General features: G+C 39.0%; 1 protein-coding gene across 2 annotated transcripts in view; it reads right to left on the bottom strand.

Moving 5' to 3' along the window:
• Window positions 1-17,088, bottom strand: part of VAV3 (vav guanine nucleotide exchange factor 3) — a 310,644-nt gene that overhangs the window by 11,705 nt on the left and 281,851 nt on the right. For both annotated transcript variants that reach the window (XM_039841025.1, XM_039841026.1), the window contains 4 exons: window positions 16,930-16,964; window positions 13,184-13,300; window positions 12,534-12,621; window positions 6,234-6,363 (listed from right to left, as the gene is read on the bottom strand). In XM_039841025.1, coding sequence (XP_039696959.1) covers window positions 6,234-6,363; window positions 12,534-12,621; window positions 13,184-13,300; window positions 16,930-16,964 — 370 coding nt within the window. The remainder of the gene's footprint in view (window positions 1-6,233; window positions 6,364-12,533; window positions 12,622-13,183; window positions 13,301-16,929; window positions 16,965-17,088) is intronic.

Below are 17,088 nucleotides of genomic sequence, written 5' to 3' on the forward strand. Positions count from 1 at the left end.
TCCTGTCAGGCCCCCCTGGCCCGGCCTCCCGTACCTCTCCGACCTCACCCCTGCAGCTCCTCCTCGTCCCCCTTCTGCCTCGGCCACACTGCACTGTCGTACACGCTCCTTCCTTTCCGCTGGCTGTTCCCACTCTCGTCTCCTTCAGTCGCTGCCTTCACAGTGCGGCCACCCTGATGCCCCATGTAAGAGTCATGGAAACACACCACTAGTGCCATGCCGTAGAGAAAACAGGGTTTCTGGAGGGGCACGGGGGGTAGTGTCGATATACAAGCAGAGGTGCAGGCAGAGTGTACGCCATCCCCCACACTCCCCTTGTCCCTTGCTTAGGTTGGGCACGAATGGTCTGCACACACCGTGGTCAAAGTCCCAGCAGCCTGCCTGGTAGTGGGCTCTCAACATAGATCTGTTGGATAAATGAATGTGGGACCTGTGGAGGAGGTTACTGGTGAAGATGTCACAACTAGATAAGGGACAAGGAAAGGGGTTTTGGATTCATCCGAGTATGCAGAACTGTGTTTTCTGAAGAGGGAGGATAAAGAGGGGAAAGTCACTGGGGAAGACTGAGCTTTGGATAGAGAAAAATCTGAACCAGCAAATCAGGCAAACTGAACTTTTTGTGCCCAGGTCTAACAAATTTGAGTACATCCATAGGAGGGTGGCCAGAATGGTGATGGAGATCCTTCTTGGAAACTTTCTGGCTCGATGTGTTTTTCTCTGAGTGCATTTCACTGAAGGAAAGCTACAATCCATCAGAAACACTTCACTTTATCAAGGTAATGTTTTTCCTGTAACTCTTATCCATTGGCTGCCTGTCTGCCCTAATAATGCAAAGTCCTCTAATAACGCCAAGTTGTAAAGGGTGAAAAAAGAATTAAAATAAGTATGGAAAAATTTTAAATTAATGCTAAGATGGCAGTGAGTAGAATGGTGCCCCCCCCAAAAAAAATAAGTCCACTCAGAAACTGAAGATGTGACCTTATTTGGAAAGAAGGTCTTAGCAGACGTAAGAATCCCAAGATGAGATCACCCAGTAGTAAAGGAGGCTCTAAAGGCAATGACAAGTGTCTGTATGAGAGAAGAAAAAGGGAGATACACACAGAGGAGAAGGTGACGTGAAGACCAGGCAGAGATCAGAGCGATACGTCTATTAGATGAGGGACGCTGAGGACTGCCGGCCCATCTAGAAGCTGGAGGCGTGGAAGGGACTCTCCCTCAGCACTTCCAGAAGGAGCCACCCCCGCCAACACCTTGATCTCAGACGTCCAGGCCTCCAGAACGAGAGAGTAAATTTCTATCGTTCTAAGCCACCCGGTTTGTGGTAATTTTTATGGCAGCCCTAGGAAACTAATATGATCAAATTAAAACAAATATTTAAGTTACCAGGATAAAATTAGATCAACTCGAACCCAAATGCCAAATGACTAAGGAAAGAGATGACAAAAGACTGAGGATAAGATCAGGAAATAAGCGCAGATGAATATGGGTTTTGAATTACAAGGGCAAGAAGGTAAAAGCTAAATTAAGTGGATGTCTGAGGAGTTTGTATGAAGGGGATATTAAATGTTATCCACTTTTATACTGTAATAAAACTAATGAGTAGTGGTAAAACATAACAGGATGTTTCAGGAATTGTCAGGAATAAGAAAGCTATGTTGTTACTCTGAGTTAAATAAATAGGAATTATACAAACCCTCTAAGTCCAAGTGCTAAAACACCAGTTAAAATGAAACTTAAGTAATGGGGATATCCGTGGGGAAGAACAGATCACGCCAGGAAGAGCAGCCCAGGCCCTGGCTCTGGCTTCTACATTTTCCTGCGAGGTCATTTCTACAGTCCCAATAGCCCGAGAAGCCTTTGTCAATTTTCAGAGTATTACTATGATATTTGTCAGCGCACCGAAAGGAGCATGCTGACCAGATTTCGTTTCAAGCCCACCCATCTTTCCACGCTTTTTCAAATATCGACTCCATGTCGCACTTAAACACCTGCTTTGTCCACCATGCACCCTAGGTTCTGACTTTGCTTATTTAGACCTTCCGGAGCTCCTGTTTCATGAAAGGCAGTGTGTGAAGTGCAATTTGAGAATAAGAAGCAAAGGACGATGGTTCGTAGGGCTTCTGGGAACGATACGCCAAAAGAATAATTAAACCTATACAGAAATCATACTATGTCCTATGTAAAGCATGAAATGAAGTGTTAATGATTCATAAGACTCTATCTTCATGGTGCCAACTGCCTACTGAACCATTGAGTATGCGAAGGTACCTAAAATTTTGTGCAAAACCGAATGTATTACCTTCTCTCTAAACCTGCTGCACCTCTTCTGTTTCCTGGTTAGTCAGTGGTTTCACCATCTGGCAAATACTTGCGTATCGCACTTGCATTGCTTCTACCCCAATTCCTTTATCCAATCAATCTGACCTCCAGAATATATCCAGATCCGCCCACTGTCCTGCTCCATGGTCACTACTCAACTTTTGTCCAAACCACCATCACGCCTCCCACGGACATCTTTACTACGTTCCTAACTCATCTCTTTGTGTCCCTGCCTCCCTCCAAGCCGCTCTTCACAGAGTAGCCCGTGATCCGTTAAAAACAATGTAAATCGGTTCGCCTCACTTTCTGCTTACACAGCTTTACTTTATTTCCATCTCATATATTAGAATCCACTCACTGTGCTCCAAGCACACTGACCTCCTTCTGATTCCTTAAACACATAAAGTTCTTCCAGTTTAAAGTTCTCACGAGCTCCTTCTTCACAGTGAAGTTTCCCTACTCTCCACACCCCCGCCCCGCCCCGCCCACCCACTAGATGTTTTACATTTCACCAAAATGTCCTTCCCAGACCTATCAGTTAAATCCGCCCTCTGGTCACACCCTTTCATCCGTGCTCCTGCTTCACAAGACTTACTACGATGTGTAATTATTGATGAAGTTATTTGTTTTATGTTTGCTCTTGTCTACCAGGTTGCCTGTCTTATTCACTATTAAAACTCTCGCATCTGGCATAGGGCCCGGCACATGGCAAATGTTAAAAAAATATTTGTTGAATAAAAAAAATGAATGAATACATAAGCAGATATAATGAGGTCACAGGTAAGGAACTTTCTAAAATGACCTCCTCAGCGCTCTACATACCCCCAAATCAGTACGCCCAGCTCCCCCTGCACCCCGAGGTGAGAAAGAAGGAGGCTGCCATTCTCTCCTAATTCTGTTAGACGTATTTAGCTAATGGGATCATCTCCAAATTTCCAAACTTTTAAACCCGACGTAATTCAGACTTTTAAAGAAGTAGCAAGAATAATACAAAAAGTTCCTGTATACTTTTAAACTCCTCAAATGATAACGTTTTACTCTTTTGCTTTATCGATTTCTGTGTATTTCCTGAAGCATTTTAGAACGTTGCAGACATAATGCCCTGTATCTCTAAACACTTCAGCGTGTAATTCCTAAAAACAAAGGCCCTTTTTTCTTTTATAGTCACAGTACAATCATCAAAAGCAAAAAATACTACTACTTGGTCTAGAAACTTATTCAGAACTTGTTAATTGTCTCATGCGTGTCCTTTATAGCAAAAATACATATTTTTTTTTCTGCCAGGTTTCGATCCAGGATCACACGCTGCATCCTGCTGTCCTGTCTCTCAGGTCTCTCATCCAACCTGAAACACTTCCTGAGTCTTTGTCTTTTGTGACATTGACACTTTTGAAGAGCACAAGCCAACGATTTTATAGAATGTCCTTCAATGTGGTTTGTCTGATGTCTCCTCACAATGACTCAGATTATGCACCTGAGGAACAGGAACACGACCACAGTGGTGGTGAGAGCTCAGGGAACCACATCAGGATGCGCACGAAGGCTACTTGTCCCGTGACTGACGATGCCGACTGTGATCACTCGGTCACGTTGCTTCTCTCTCTCCTTTTGTAATTAAGACGTTCTTGTGAGAAGATACCTTGAGATTATCTAAATATAATAATAACCAACTTTTTTCTTTTAATTAGCTAAGTCTAGTCTGTGGTCCTACAAGTCTCCATAAATAAGAACTGGGGAAAATGTCTGAGGTCTGTTTATGGGTCATGAAAGAGCGAACTGCGTGACTTTTCCTAGTGTTATTGGGCTATTAACATTCTACTTACTTTACTTCCTTCTCTCACGAATACTAAGATGCTATGTGTAAAAGAATATATAATAGCTAATCTCATTCCTCCTTCATCAGATGAGAAAACTGAGGCCCAGACAAGTGACTTGCCTAAGGTCAGACGGCTACTCAGCAGTAAACCTGAAAATAATCATCAAATGCTTATCACAGAGCAAGAAAGGCAAAAAGTCAATTCAGTGCCCTTCAAGCATGAGCCCACAGGTGTACCTGAAGCAGCACCTGAAGCAGTCTCAGGTGAGTCTGCTGTGCCATTTTGGGAAAGGAAGGTGATTCTACACGGGGGCCACAGACTCACAGGGCATCTTCCACGGAGTCACTGCACAGTTTCCAGGAAGGCACAGCGCTTACCGCTGTGCCCGAGTCTTCCTCTGCTCGCTCCTCGCTCCTTTTCCTCCCTCTTGAAAACACTCCTACGACCATTCCCAAGGCGAAAATAAAGTCTCACGGCTCGCCAGAGGACCCTCTTCTTCTCTCGTGCAGGGCTCGGTCTCCCTGGCCCCGACTTGAGACTCGGGGGAAATCTGCCTCGGTGGTGGTGAAAGCTAAGTGGCTGAAGTGGCAGAGTCGGTAGCAGCTGCCTCCCGGGCAGTGCTGGCTCGTGCCGCACTGCACTAAATGCTTTACATGGGGCACCTCGTTCCATCTCAGTGGTCCATCCCGCTGTAGTTTCCATTTATAAAATACCCACTGTGGTACAAAATACCTAATTTATACAAAATCAGCAGCAAATAATAAAACGTTGGGAGAGAGCCACAAAGGGACCGAGGATTTCAACCCTGTCACAGGGTAGTGACCGAGGGGTCTTGGAGGGCAGACCTTGTGCCTCTGCTGCTGACTGGAGTGCTCACTCCCTCCCCTCTTTCCTGTCACTTAATGGTGATAACTTCTCCAATCGCCATATATAAAAACACGAAACTCCTCAGCCTACACGAGAATCTAACATAATTGGGTAACACTGGACCAAAAAATAGAAAAATAACTTTTAATAAGTGTTTAGTTTCGACATAGAGTATGCTCTGACTACTTTCACTGCTTAAGCTTAGTCATTTATCACTGATCCTGTGAAGAGAACAGCTATTAAGTTATTCAATTAAAAAAAAAAAAGTTGATGTGACAAATTACTTGTATATTTACTTATACAAAGTGTAAGAAATTTTACCGATGTTTGAGCCCTGAACTATATCTGTGTCCCTCTCAGTTTCTGCTTTTAGGGGGGGAAAAGCTGAGGTTACATAACACTGATGCAGATTCTTTTTGAAATGCCACTAGATATTCCAATTTTGCTTAGGCTAAGGATTCTAAGAGTAATAAAATTGTATTCATTTCTCCTCCAAAACATTTTTTTTTAATGATATCAAAATAAGAGAATAAAATCACATTTTATTCACAACATCTTTCATCATGATGTTCTCTTTACCGGCTGTATCTACCTTTAGGAAGATTACATGACATTAAAAGGTGATGAGAAAAAAGCTTCTGACTTGAACTCTCACTCAAACTGTATCAGGCTTTTGGTTTGTGTGCAAATCTTTGATGAATAATTGTGGCACAGTGCTCATTCTGAAAGAAAGTGGCTAAAGTATAACACTTATAGAAATATTGATGTCAGAGGAAACATGATTTAGTCATTTAAAAACTCCAAAAGTAATCACCGAATTAGAACCATAAGCAGACTTGGGACAGTAGGCTAGATGGGAGAGCTGTCCACCAGCCTTACCTAAATACTGTTACTCAAATAGCATAATGACCACAAACATGCGTAAGTTAAAAAGAGTTTGCTAATACAGAAGTCAGCGAAAATTTCAACACTTACATATAAACAGACCCTTTACATTTCTGATGAATTTCTGAATGTAAACACGATTTTCGATTTGGCACAAAGAATCATATCTCAACATAGTCATAAACCTGTTGGTCCATCTGATCCTGCTTAGCTGGAAAAATTCCTTGCTAAATGCATTAGCCTATTAATTGGTTATATTTCGAAATTTGGAATAAAGATGTTTAGTATTATTGTGCCGCTGACGCTTAAGGGACCGCAAGTTGCATTCCAAATGACGATACTCACAGCTGTTGCCTGTTCTGCTACCCCTCTGTCCAGCTGCGTGTTCTGGCTCCTTGTATGGAAACTGCAGAGTTGTATCAAGGGTTCTGAACCCTTCCTTAAGAGAATGATGCTTGTAATACTCCACAAGTTCCTTTAGGAAAAAAAGAATGAAAGATTACTTCTGATGAAAATAGCTCTACTCTCAAACACATGAACTCCCTGACATAAGTTTATACATATAAGGGTGATTGATTCAATGCTAAAACTTCCATATGTATATGGAAAAATAATAATTGTTCCCTGCTGTGTAGATGTCCATACCTAGTAATTGTGCTTGTTACTAACATCCTGTTAGTCTTTAGTCAGATGTGGTAAGTGAAAAGAAACCATTCTAAACCTATATTTCAGAACGGTAATTATTGTTCTTATGTATGAAATACTTGCCTTTCTAAACAAAAATAAAGGGAACAGCTGTTTGCTGAATATATAGCAATTTCTAGTTTCCTGCATTTTCTTTCAGCATCACAGAGAAACACACTTGAATCTAAACATACTTTTCCATGGGAAACCAGAGCTGATAAACCACAAATGCTACTTGACATTGTTTCTGGCTTACGAAGACGTGTCAGTGCCCGTCCTACAGCTCTGCATGACCTCTGGTGCTTTCAGAGGTCAAGTCGTAGTGCTTTCTAATTTTCTCTAATACCTAATCGACCTTCATTACATCCAAGCCCAATACAATAACCTCTCACTACCTTTCATACTAAAATTTCAGGAAATTTCTTTTGAGACGTTGGTTTCATAGATTTTGCACAAATCTAAATCCCTCTACTTTAAACAGAAATTAAATAATAATTCGAAATAAAAAAAATGTGTATTATCATGAGTACTGTAGATATAACGTTGCTTGCAAATACCTGAAATTAAAATAAAAGCAAAATCATTTTTAACCTAATTACAGCACTACTGTTTAAAAACAGTATAAAAACAATTCTTCTAAAAAAAAAAAATCATACTGATATCAACTTAATACGTTCATTCGATAGTTATGTTTAAAGTCCCCAAACACAAATCAGCTGGGCCAAAAATCACCCGAGTGAAGAAAAAGAGATTCTTCAATGATTTATTCATCATTTATGACTGAACTGAGATGAGCTGTGGAATGCACTGTGCGGGGAGTTCCAGGGGTCACCAAGATTATGAAGATAAGGCCCTTCCCTCTAGGAGAGTGAGGGGTTTCCAGAGAGTTCGAAGACAAGACAGAATTTCCTTTTGTGAGTCCCGTGGGCAGGATAAGGGAAGATTTCACGACGGAGATAGCTTATAGCTTGGCTTATAATTTCAAAAGCCAGGAAGGAGGAAAGGATTATTTTAAGTAGAGCAGTCAGGCTGGGAAGAGGCATAAGATGAGGAAGAACACATTCACAGACTAACAGCAGCATGGTTGGGCTGAAGCACTGGGTAAAGCAAATGGAGATTTTTCAGCTCCTACATCTGTAAAACGGGGGTAACAAACCATTTCACGGCAATGTGTAAAGTACCAGGTACTTGTGAATATCGTTAACAGCTACCACTATCTCACCTATCAGGGTTTTTGCATAGTTTCTCATCATCTTCACACAAGAAACAAGAGAGAGGCCTTGTCTCCATTGATGCTCAAGTCTCAGTGAGGTTAATCAGTTTGTGCAAAGACTAATATGGCCAGAATCTGTCTCCAGAGTGTGCTCTTAACGACGCTATTTGCAAACAGTCCCCGGCAGCCGCAAGCACTCAGAAAGGGAGGCGAAGGGCAAAGAGCATCTGCCAAGCGTCCATGATGCACCAGGCACTCAGTTTGCTTAGACCTGAGATGCTAGACTTTTATACAAGTTATACCCATAACTTTAAAATATACATATATATATATTTTTTTTTTCCTTCCTTGGATCCATATTACAGGGATCCTTGACAAAGCAAAGGAATCTGGAATCTGACCAACTTGGAAAAAAAGAGACAAAATACCCGGTAAAAGTTTATGTCCTCAAAATGGCTTCAATGATCAGAATATGGCATTTGTCTTATCCTGATTTTTAGCATGGTTTCAAAGGCAAGATCTGGAATTATATTCTAGAGACCAATAGTACTATTTCTTTTTTTTTTTTTTAAATAAAAGGCAAAATTTTGTAATGTCTCTGAGAGAACTGTACACATATATATTGTGTTGCTAATGGAAATGATACCAGAGAATTGTCCTTCTAGACATATTATTTAAACTGGGAAAAATGTGCTCTTTTCTTTAGCAAAAATACAAAAATAAACCCAAAAGTTATTAGAACCTAATAACTTTGACCTTCAATGTAATTTTGTTATAGGTTATACAGATTTTTTTATGTATTATATTATGAATCAGTATGAATTAAAGTTTATGTGAAGTTGGCTAGAAACCCTAGAATTATCATACTGGAAAGGACTTGGGGATCATTTGCTACCTTACCCACCTCTAAATTTTATGGAAGAAAAAAATGACTTTTCCAAGGCCTGGGGTCATGTGAATTAGTAAGGTGCAAAGAATACTTCCTGAACACTTCACTAAGCGTGGAAGACACTTTAGTTCCATTTTTACAGTTTTATGAGAGTACATCGACCTAACACGTTTCTAACCAGACAGAATTAAATAGTGTCACTGTGGATCTTTTCCAATTTATACCTTTCCATATTTTAGTCTAATTCGCCCCTGCTTTAGCAGTCATTGACCTTCAGGTACTACAAGGGAATAAGGAGCCGCTAAACAAAAGAAACGCTAAGCTTTCCTTATCTCACGCTGACACAGGAGTGTCAACATTTCAAGTCTCTCTCAAAAATAATGAGTGAGAGCCAGTCGTTCCAATTACCAAGGAAACAGGCAATGGAGATGATTTATAAACAGCATTTGGACATAGATTGTCTGGCATACATGAAAATTAGAACAAAATTAATGCCTTATAATCTGGATACAGAAATTCATTTAGAATTTGAATTTAATGACTAAGACAAAAAAAAAAGATTTTGATTAACCAAGCTCCTGAAACCCAAGGGAAAAAACGGTTAGCTCACAACCGCCTAATGCTAATCTTCTCTTGGAGAAACTGGCTAATTTAAAACCAGTTCTGGAGTTTGGTTGTGTTTTACAGCCTTTTCAAATTAAAACATAATTCCAGGCACTAATGATTTTCATAGGTAGAAGAATGTAACCTCAGCACCAACAGATGGGAGAGATACCTAAACTATTACAAGGAAACAACTCAAAACCACAGACCCTAGTTACTTATAATGAGAATTGTGTTATTGGCCACCAACATGATAAAAGGGGACTCCCTGAAGTTGTGTGATGCTGGTTTAGTGAAATCTTGCATGGCCAGAGTAAAGGCAACAGTGCCTGTCAACCCTCTCCTTCCTTCCCAAGGGGCTGGCACTGACGGGAGCCATCCCTTCTCCATGGCCCTTCCCAGTATAGGTTCAAAGGACAGCACTATTGTGAGGTTCTGGGTGCAGATGAATGTTATAATTTAAAAGCATTTTCAGAACAGTGGAGTCTTTTTCGAATTCTGCAAAAACAGTAATTTCACACAGTCAGGACTCGACCTAAATTTGTTCAACAAATGAACAGAAACAAAGAGCAAGGGCAGCTCCAACCAGTTCGACGGCCTCTTCAGCATTTTTTACAGTCATTTGCTAAAACTGACAAAAGTAGTTATCTAAGACTGAGATTTTTCAATTCTTTGTCTTTCTTCCTTTTTACAATTATAGTCATGAGTCACTTACTGACCCGGGATACATCCTGCAAAATGCATCCTTAGGCGATTTCGTCATGCTAACGCTGAGGGGCCTTGATGAGCAAAACAACATGAGATTAAACCACACACGAGAAAGAGATGCAATCGAGAGACTCGGTATGAATGAGGCTGCCGCCAGCATAACGCGGCATATCGTTAAGCAGCAAACAGTTTTTAAGTAGAAAGAGCACACTCTAAAATAACAATAAAAAGCATAGCACAAACCTGTACCATAGTTGTTTACGGTCACTATCGAGTATTATGTACTGTGCATAACTGTATGTGCTATACTTCTACGCGACTGGCAGTGCAGCTGGTTTGTTTACACCAGCATCACCACCAACACGTGAGGAACGCGTTCCACTACATTGGGATGGCTACAAGGTCACTAGGTGATAGAAAATTTTCAGCTCCATTTTAATTTTATGGGACCACTGTTGTACACGTGGTCTGTCATTGATCGAAATGTGGTTTTCCAGTATGACTGTATATCCTTCTGTTAATGTTTTGTAGTTTCATTGTAGTTTTGCTATTAATTCTTAATTCCCTCCCTTTAACCTACTGTGATATGTGCTTCTTTATAAAAGAGCCCCAGATATGGAGGAACAAATATGTATGTGTCTCTAGCAGTGGGACTTCTGATATTTTACACACACGTCTTAGGGTAGCTTATTTTTGCTCTGTGACAAGTACTTTTAATTTCATTTCCAAACTATTACTGCAGAAACTTTTACTGCTGTCTGATACCAATTATTTGAATTCTGGACCTCTGTTGCTTTTCGTGCAGATAATAACTCAAGGGTCTATGTCCACTAACCCAGGTCACATGGTAACACCGGCTTTTCATACCTAACTTCAGCGGCTGAAGACCTTTCTTGAGCTGACCCCAGGTGACACAAAAGCTGAATTGATTGGCCCTTTCCAGGGACGACTCCTTTCATCCTCTTTGTCTCCTGTGATGGGAGTTCCTTTTGTTACTCTGAAAGGCTGGCAATCATCTTGGCCCTTTGGCCTTTTTTTAAGCCTCGTATTAGCTATAACACCGTGGTGCAGGCTCATTACCATCCACGGAAGTTCTGGGGGTGCACACTCAAGCTGGTGTGTCTTGCAGGGATGAGGAGCCCCCCTTGCATCCTTTTATCATGCCTCAGCCGGAGCTGTCATTCATTATTTCTGCTTCCACTTGCTACCTGCCTCCTAGGTTTTCATTTTAGAAATAACCTCCTCGGGCCCAGTTTTCTGTGTGCACAGCCTGTTCTTTCCAACAGAACATAAGCCACTCCCAGCAGGGAAGACGCCTGGGTCGTGGTTATCAGTCTGACAGGCTTTACATTTTCCAGGACATGATCTTGCTGCCCATCCTTAGCTTTTTGGATTGGGAATGGGGTATCTCTGTCCGAAGAGGTCTTCTTCCTTTTCTTTCAACTCCAGATGCTTCAATGTCTTTAAAACACCGACTCCTGTCTTGAAGCAGTTCTAAATTTTTAGAAGGCTTTCAAGCTGGCCCATTTTGTAAAGCTCTCTTACACTCAGCTTTAACTTTAATGTTAACATCTGCAAAGTACTTTAAGATGTTTTCCGGAAGGATGCAGTATGTATTATTTGATTGATAGTTCAGTCAATGAATGGCCCTTCCCCATTGTTACTCAAAGTACTTAGTGGAGCGCTACAAATACATCTTACGTTCTATATCCAAATTCTTCATTACGTCAAGAAACTCTCAAACTTGAGAAGCAGACTTGAGACCACTTTTAAGGAAGTATGAACATTTTACTATCAGCAATGCACATATAATGACATCTCTGCGTTGTTTATATGATATAGATGTAACATTCTTATTCACTAATAAAATTGTTATAATGTTTTTAATTGTAGAAATTATTAAAATAATCTTTGTTCATTCGAAGCAACTTGGTAACAATATGTTATTTCAATTTACAAAGTTCCTGTGAAATATTAATTGTTATATGGTAAAAATGTTACCCTGTTAATGTTTAATTGTCTAAGATGATGAAGGAGAACCACAGCATAGATAAAGTAGCAGAAAGTATCTGAATTTTCTCCATTTGACATAATATTGCATTTTGTATTAAAGAAACCTAAATGTGAGAAGTATTTTACCAATTACAATTTTCTATGTTATAATTTAAAACCCCTTCCTCTGCTTGAAGGAGGAGACAGAGACAGAGGATGGAAGACGAGGGAAGAGAAGCATATTAAACATTTGCTGTGTTTCATCAAACACTAGGCGAAACTCACAAATTACTCAAAGTTGATTGTATTTGAATTTGTCTATTACTCTGGGTCATAAATCGTGTCGACTCTGAAATACCTAAAACCTGCAAATTTAGATTATAAAACAATTGGGATTCTTAAAATTAGAATTTCCAGGATCTACTGAAAAATTATATGATTATCTTTAAACATCTTTTTAGTGAATAAAATTTCCAAGAAACTATAGAATTAAACTGACCTATCTAATAAGAGAAAACTAAGAACCACAGATTGAAAAGAACTAATCAATGCTTACCATTAAACTTTTAAATTTTCTATTTTCTGCAATGTGAAAAAAACCATCTCTTGTTAAAATCTTGATGTGCTTTGCTTCATTATTGTACCTGTGGGCAATGAATAACTTATGAATATAAATGTGTTTTTAATCAGTAGAAATCAATAATTACCAGAGGGCATGCCCCAATAACATTATAGGAATTAATTCTGAAGACAAAATATATACCTATGCCAATACACTGGTGACAGCTAATTAACAAAATATATTTACTAGATTGGTTGAAGATATAACCAATACTTGAAGTGAGAAGGGGGGATTACATATAACCGATCATTATGTTCAATTTGTTTAGTAAGTTTCGTTGGAGAATATAGGAAGACAAAATGAAACAAAATCTAGTAATTTAGAATTTACTAAAAACATACACACATCAAGTCACCAAAATACAATGTTATGAAAGAAATCTAATATGCCAATTAGCAGCCTATAACATTTAATACTGTTTTTCTAACAGATATTTTAAAGTATTAATGAACTGTCTGGATAGACGCATTATTCCTACTGTAATTAGAACCTTGATTTTCGACTTCAGTGTTATACATGTCAGATGGTCTATGCAATTATGAAAACAGGAAATCTATTTCTGTAGAAGTACTTGTCCTACTTACTTAATGCTAATTGCATATTCTCCCGACTCTTTGGTCCGGTGCCTCACAAGGTAAGTACTGTTTACCCTATTAATAAGCTCAGTCTCTGCCTGCAATCTTTCCATTGCTCCAGCATACCTGTAAGAAACAAGGACACAGAAAATATGGGTAATGTACCTGGAAGAGAACAGAGGCTAAAAATAAGTATCTGTCAGGATTTTAATTTAGTGGCAGATCTGAGCTGTTTTTACTTCTATACCAACACATTATGTTGCTTCCAAAAAGAAAAGTCCTTCAATGCTTCCAGATACAAATCCTCTACAAAGCTAACAACAGTAAAGTGAACAATGCCTAATACACAGTAATCACCCAGAAAACATTTATCAAATAAATAAATGGGACAAAGAGAGAACCTAGTAGGTACTGGGTAAAAAAGACAGTTGCAGGGAGTTTGGGGACGAAAGTTATAGGCAGTATAGGGACGAAGCGCCCTAAGACACATGCAAATACACACACACACACACACACACACACACACACACACACACACACCCTAATTTAAATTATTTTTTAATTATTTTTTGGATATAAGGTTAATTCTTATAGTCTGCAAATTTGATAACCAATTTTCTCAAGCAATTAGTAGTAGTCAGTAAAAGATATTTTTCAAAACCGGAATTCAGCTCTTCCTAAACTATGTTGGCCTTAAATATACTCAAATTCAATAATAATAACAATAATAACGCTACTACTAATACTAATAATAAAAGGTCTGAATTCAATGTAAAATATTCTTTAGTGACCCTTCGAATCACATATAGGCTTAACATTTACTGGCAAATATGTCAGAGAATTTGGGCAATAAAAGTTAAAAATTTTACGTTTAGATTAGAACTCTTTCAAAGATATTCATGAATTAATATTCTAGAAAGTTTTCTGATTCACGTATAGACATATGTAGCTCAGTGTACAGACCCACCTCTAACCTACATTAAATATTTATTTAAAATATAAGATAAGCAGAGTTAGGCCTGGTTAGTACTTGGATGGGAGACCACCTAGGAAGACCAGATGCTGTAGGCGTAAAAAATAAAAAATAAGGGATTGCAAGCTGACGAGGTCCATGCAATCTGTGAGGTCAACCAAGGGTTGCCTAAATAAATAAATAAATGAAAATAAACAAACATAAAAATAAAAACTAAAAAGTAAAATAAAATACATGTGGTAAGCAGTCAACAAGTTTGTTCAAGGAGAACATGTGAGGTTTCCACCAAGACAGAACAGCTAAGGGCATTTTATGCAGACGGTATGTTGGGTTATAACCCATGAACTATTAGTACCGAGTATGATCTGACTCACACCATCCTGCTCAATCTTATGTCTCACGACCCCCTCCTTCACTAGTCTCCAGCCTTCTTTCAGGTCTAAGAATTCATCACACCTCTTTTGTTCTTAGTGTCTCCTCACAGACTGTATTCTCTGAAAAACACTATCAACACACATTCCTACTTATCATTAAGGTTTGCAGAGAGGTCTTCTCTGGCCATCCCGTCTCAAGAATGTTGTCCTGTATCTCTCACTGGCCACTTTATCATTCTCATCACAGTATCTCTATTTTCCTTCATGGCATTTACTGCAATTAGTACATATTATATGCGTTTTTTAGTTGAAGTGACACGGGAAGATAATTTTAAAAAGTCAACTCATACCATAACAGTATTGAAAAAGCAGCATTATCCCATCTTATCGGCATTCTACCCCAAGTCCCATTTCAGTAATTTTACTTATTTTTTTATTTCTCCTTGCATATTTTTAAATAACATGACTAAATTACGATTTCATAATTTACGAATTTTAGATATTAGGATGGAAAATAATTTCTTCTCCACTTATGCTCATTCCTTCATAGTGCTGTTCCTCACTCTTCCTTCTGTAACCTCTACGGAGCTGAGCCATCATCTGGCCCAGTTTTGTCATGTTGTCATATTCAAAGAACATCTAACATCCAAAAACTAATTCTTCAAGGTTGTCTTTGCCCAAGCTTCTTCGATATTCTCCAAGAGAATTATAAACCCCTCAATAATATTTCTGTCAATACCATGTACTATACCTGCTCATTGTTCAACACTATGTACTGTACCTGCTCATTCATTCCTCCTGAGCCCTCCGCCCTCTCGGTCTAATCAATACTACTTGCTCTCTAAGCCTGCTGAATCGCTCTAGTCCTGGGACTTCCCTTTGCTCCTATTTCCTGGATTCTGTATTTCCCTCCTTCTTGGTTTACAAGCTCATCCTTCAGCTTTCTGTAAATAGATACACGAGATGGAATACTTGGAAGTCCTCATATCTATGAAAATACCTTTATTTTACTTATTTAATTCTTGTAAGAATACAATTTTTAATTCCACGGAAACTAAGCCCTCAGATTTGTCTTGAACCAGGTAAAAATGTCGCAAAGATGCCCAGTTCTATCACAAATCTGCTACGCTCTCTTCAGCAAGCTCAGCGCTGAAGCCTGGGGAGCGGGGAGGGGTGTCAGAGAAAGCAGATGATGACTAGAGAAGGAGGATGTGACTGCTGAGGGAGAGCAAAAGGGCTGATGAGAAGAATCCTATACTTTGGACAATGAATTCCTGCAGGAACCTGGCATTTTCCATGCTATGGTTATTTAACAGAGAATAATCAGAATATTTTAAAAATATCAGACAACTCAGGTGTTCTCTACACTTACAAACTTAACTAGTACTATAGACTCACAGAATATCTCATTTATATACATATCCTGATACCTCATTTGTATGCATATACTTCGGTATCAAGAAAACAAAAATAGATGCAGTCATTTTTAGAGGAGCCAAAACAAAATTCAGGGGAACAGATATAAAGTAAACATGTACATAAGTAAATATGCCCACATATTTTACTTGACCATGTGGTATAGCAATGTACAGACTGCATAACTTGGAATCCTGTCTCTAACTCACTAGATGCATGGCCTTGATCTTTGTTTCCTCATGTGTAAAAAGAATAAGATCAACCTTCCTTACAGAGATGTTAGAAAATAAAAATCAAATAAAATATGTAAAATACTAAGCACATAGTAAATACTCAGTGTATATTAATCACATGATGATCATAAATATTCTGGATCCTACATAGAGTTTTTCCAGTTGAAGATATCGCTGTCCCTTTAAACTCATTATGTCTAAAAAGTAATGATCACCATCTATTTTGCTTCCTGTTTCCATTAACAGTAACACTGGCTTCCATGGGGTAAGTGAGCTCCATGTAGACCCAAAACTTAGGATGTGAATACATCTTGCTCCTCCCATATTACATGTTATAAATTGTATTTTTAGGATCTACCATCCCCCCAGGTTAAAATTTTTAGTTTCAGACAATGAAATCATATTTATTTTTTTCTGTTTCAGAAAATCTATTTTTCTAAAATACAGATACAGATTTGCCTATGTCCTAGACCTTTCTGTGGCTTACCAACTTTGAATTCACAAGTTAATAGTCAAGTACACATGTATGGGCACACGCATGCACGCGCAGGCACACACACGCACGCACACATCACTCTCTGATAAAGATATGAGAAGGTCAGCAATATATAAATCATTATGGTGTTTTGTTGCCTCTGAAAACACCTTTATCCAGAACAAATGGAAATGGAATGTGGTTTACTATCCCCACAGTCAAGGTGTCCTCAGGCCAAGGGTATGGTATTTCAACTTGGCTATATAAACATTTTTAATACTTACCAGGGTTGGCAAGAATAATCTACTGGTTTGGGCACCTAGGATATAAAAAGGCAAAAATAGATTAAGTTTACTTAAGGGAAGCTTTTAGAAATCAATCATTAATTCGGTTCAGCTGACTCAGCTCTATAAAACCCTAAGTAGCACAGTCCTGGAACGATC

Source organism: Pteropus medius, unplaced genomic scaffold (assembly GCF_902729225.1).
Source record: "Pteropus medius unplaced genomic scaffold, Ma_sr-lr_union100, whole genome shotgun sequence".
NCBI classification, from domain to species: domain Eukaryota; kingdom Metazoa; phylum Chordata; class Mammalia; order Chiroptera; family Pteropodidae; genus Pteropus; species Pteropus medius.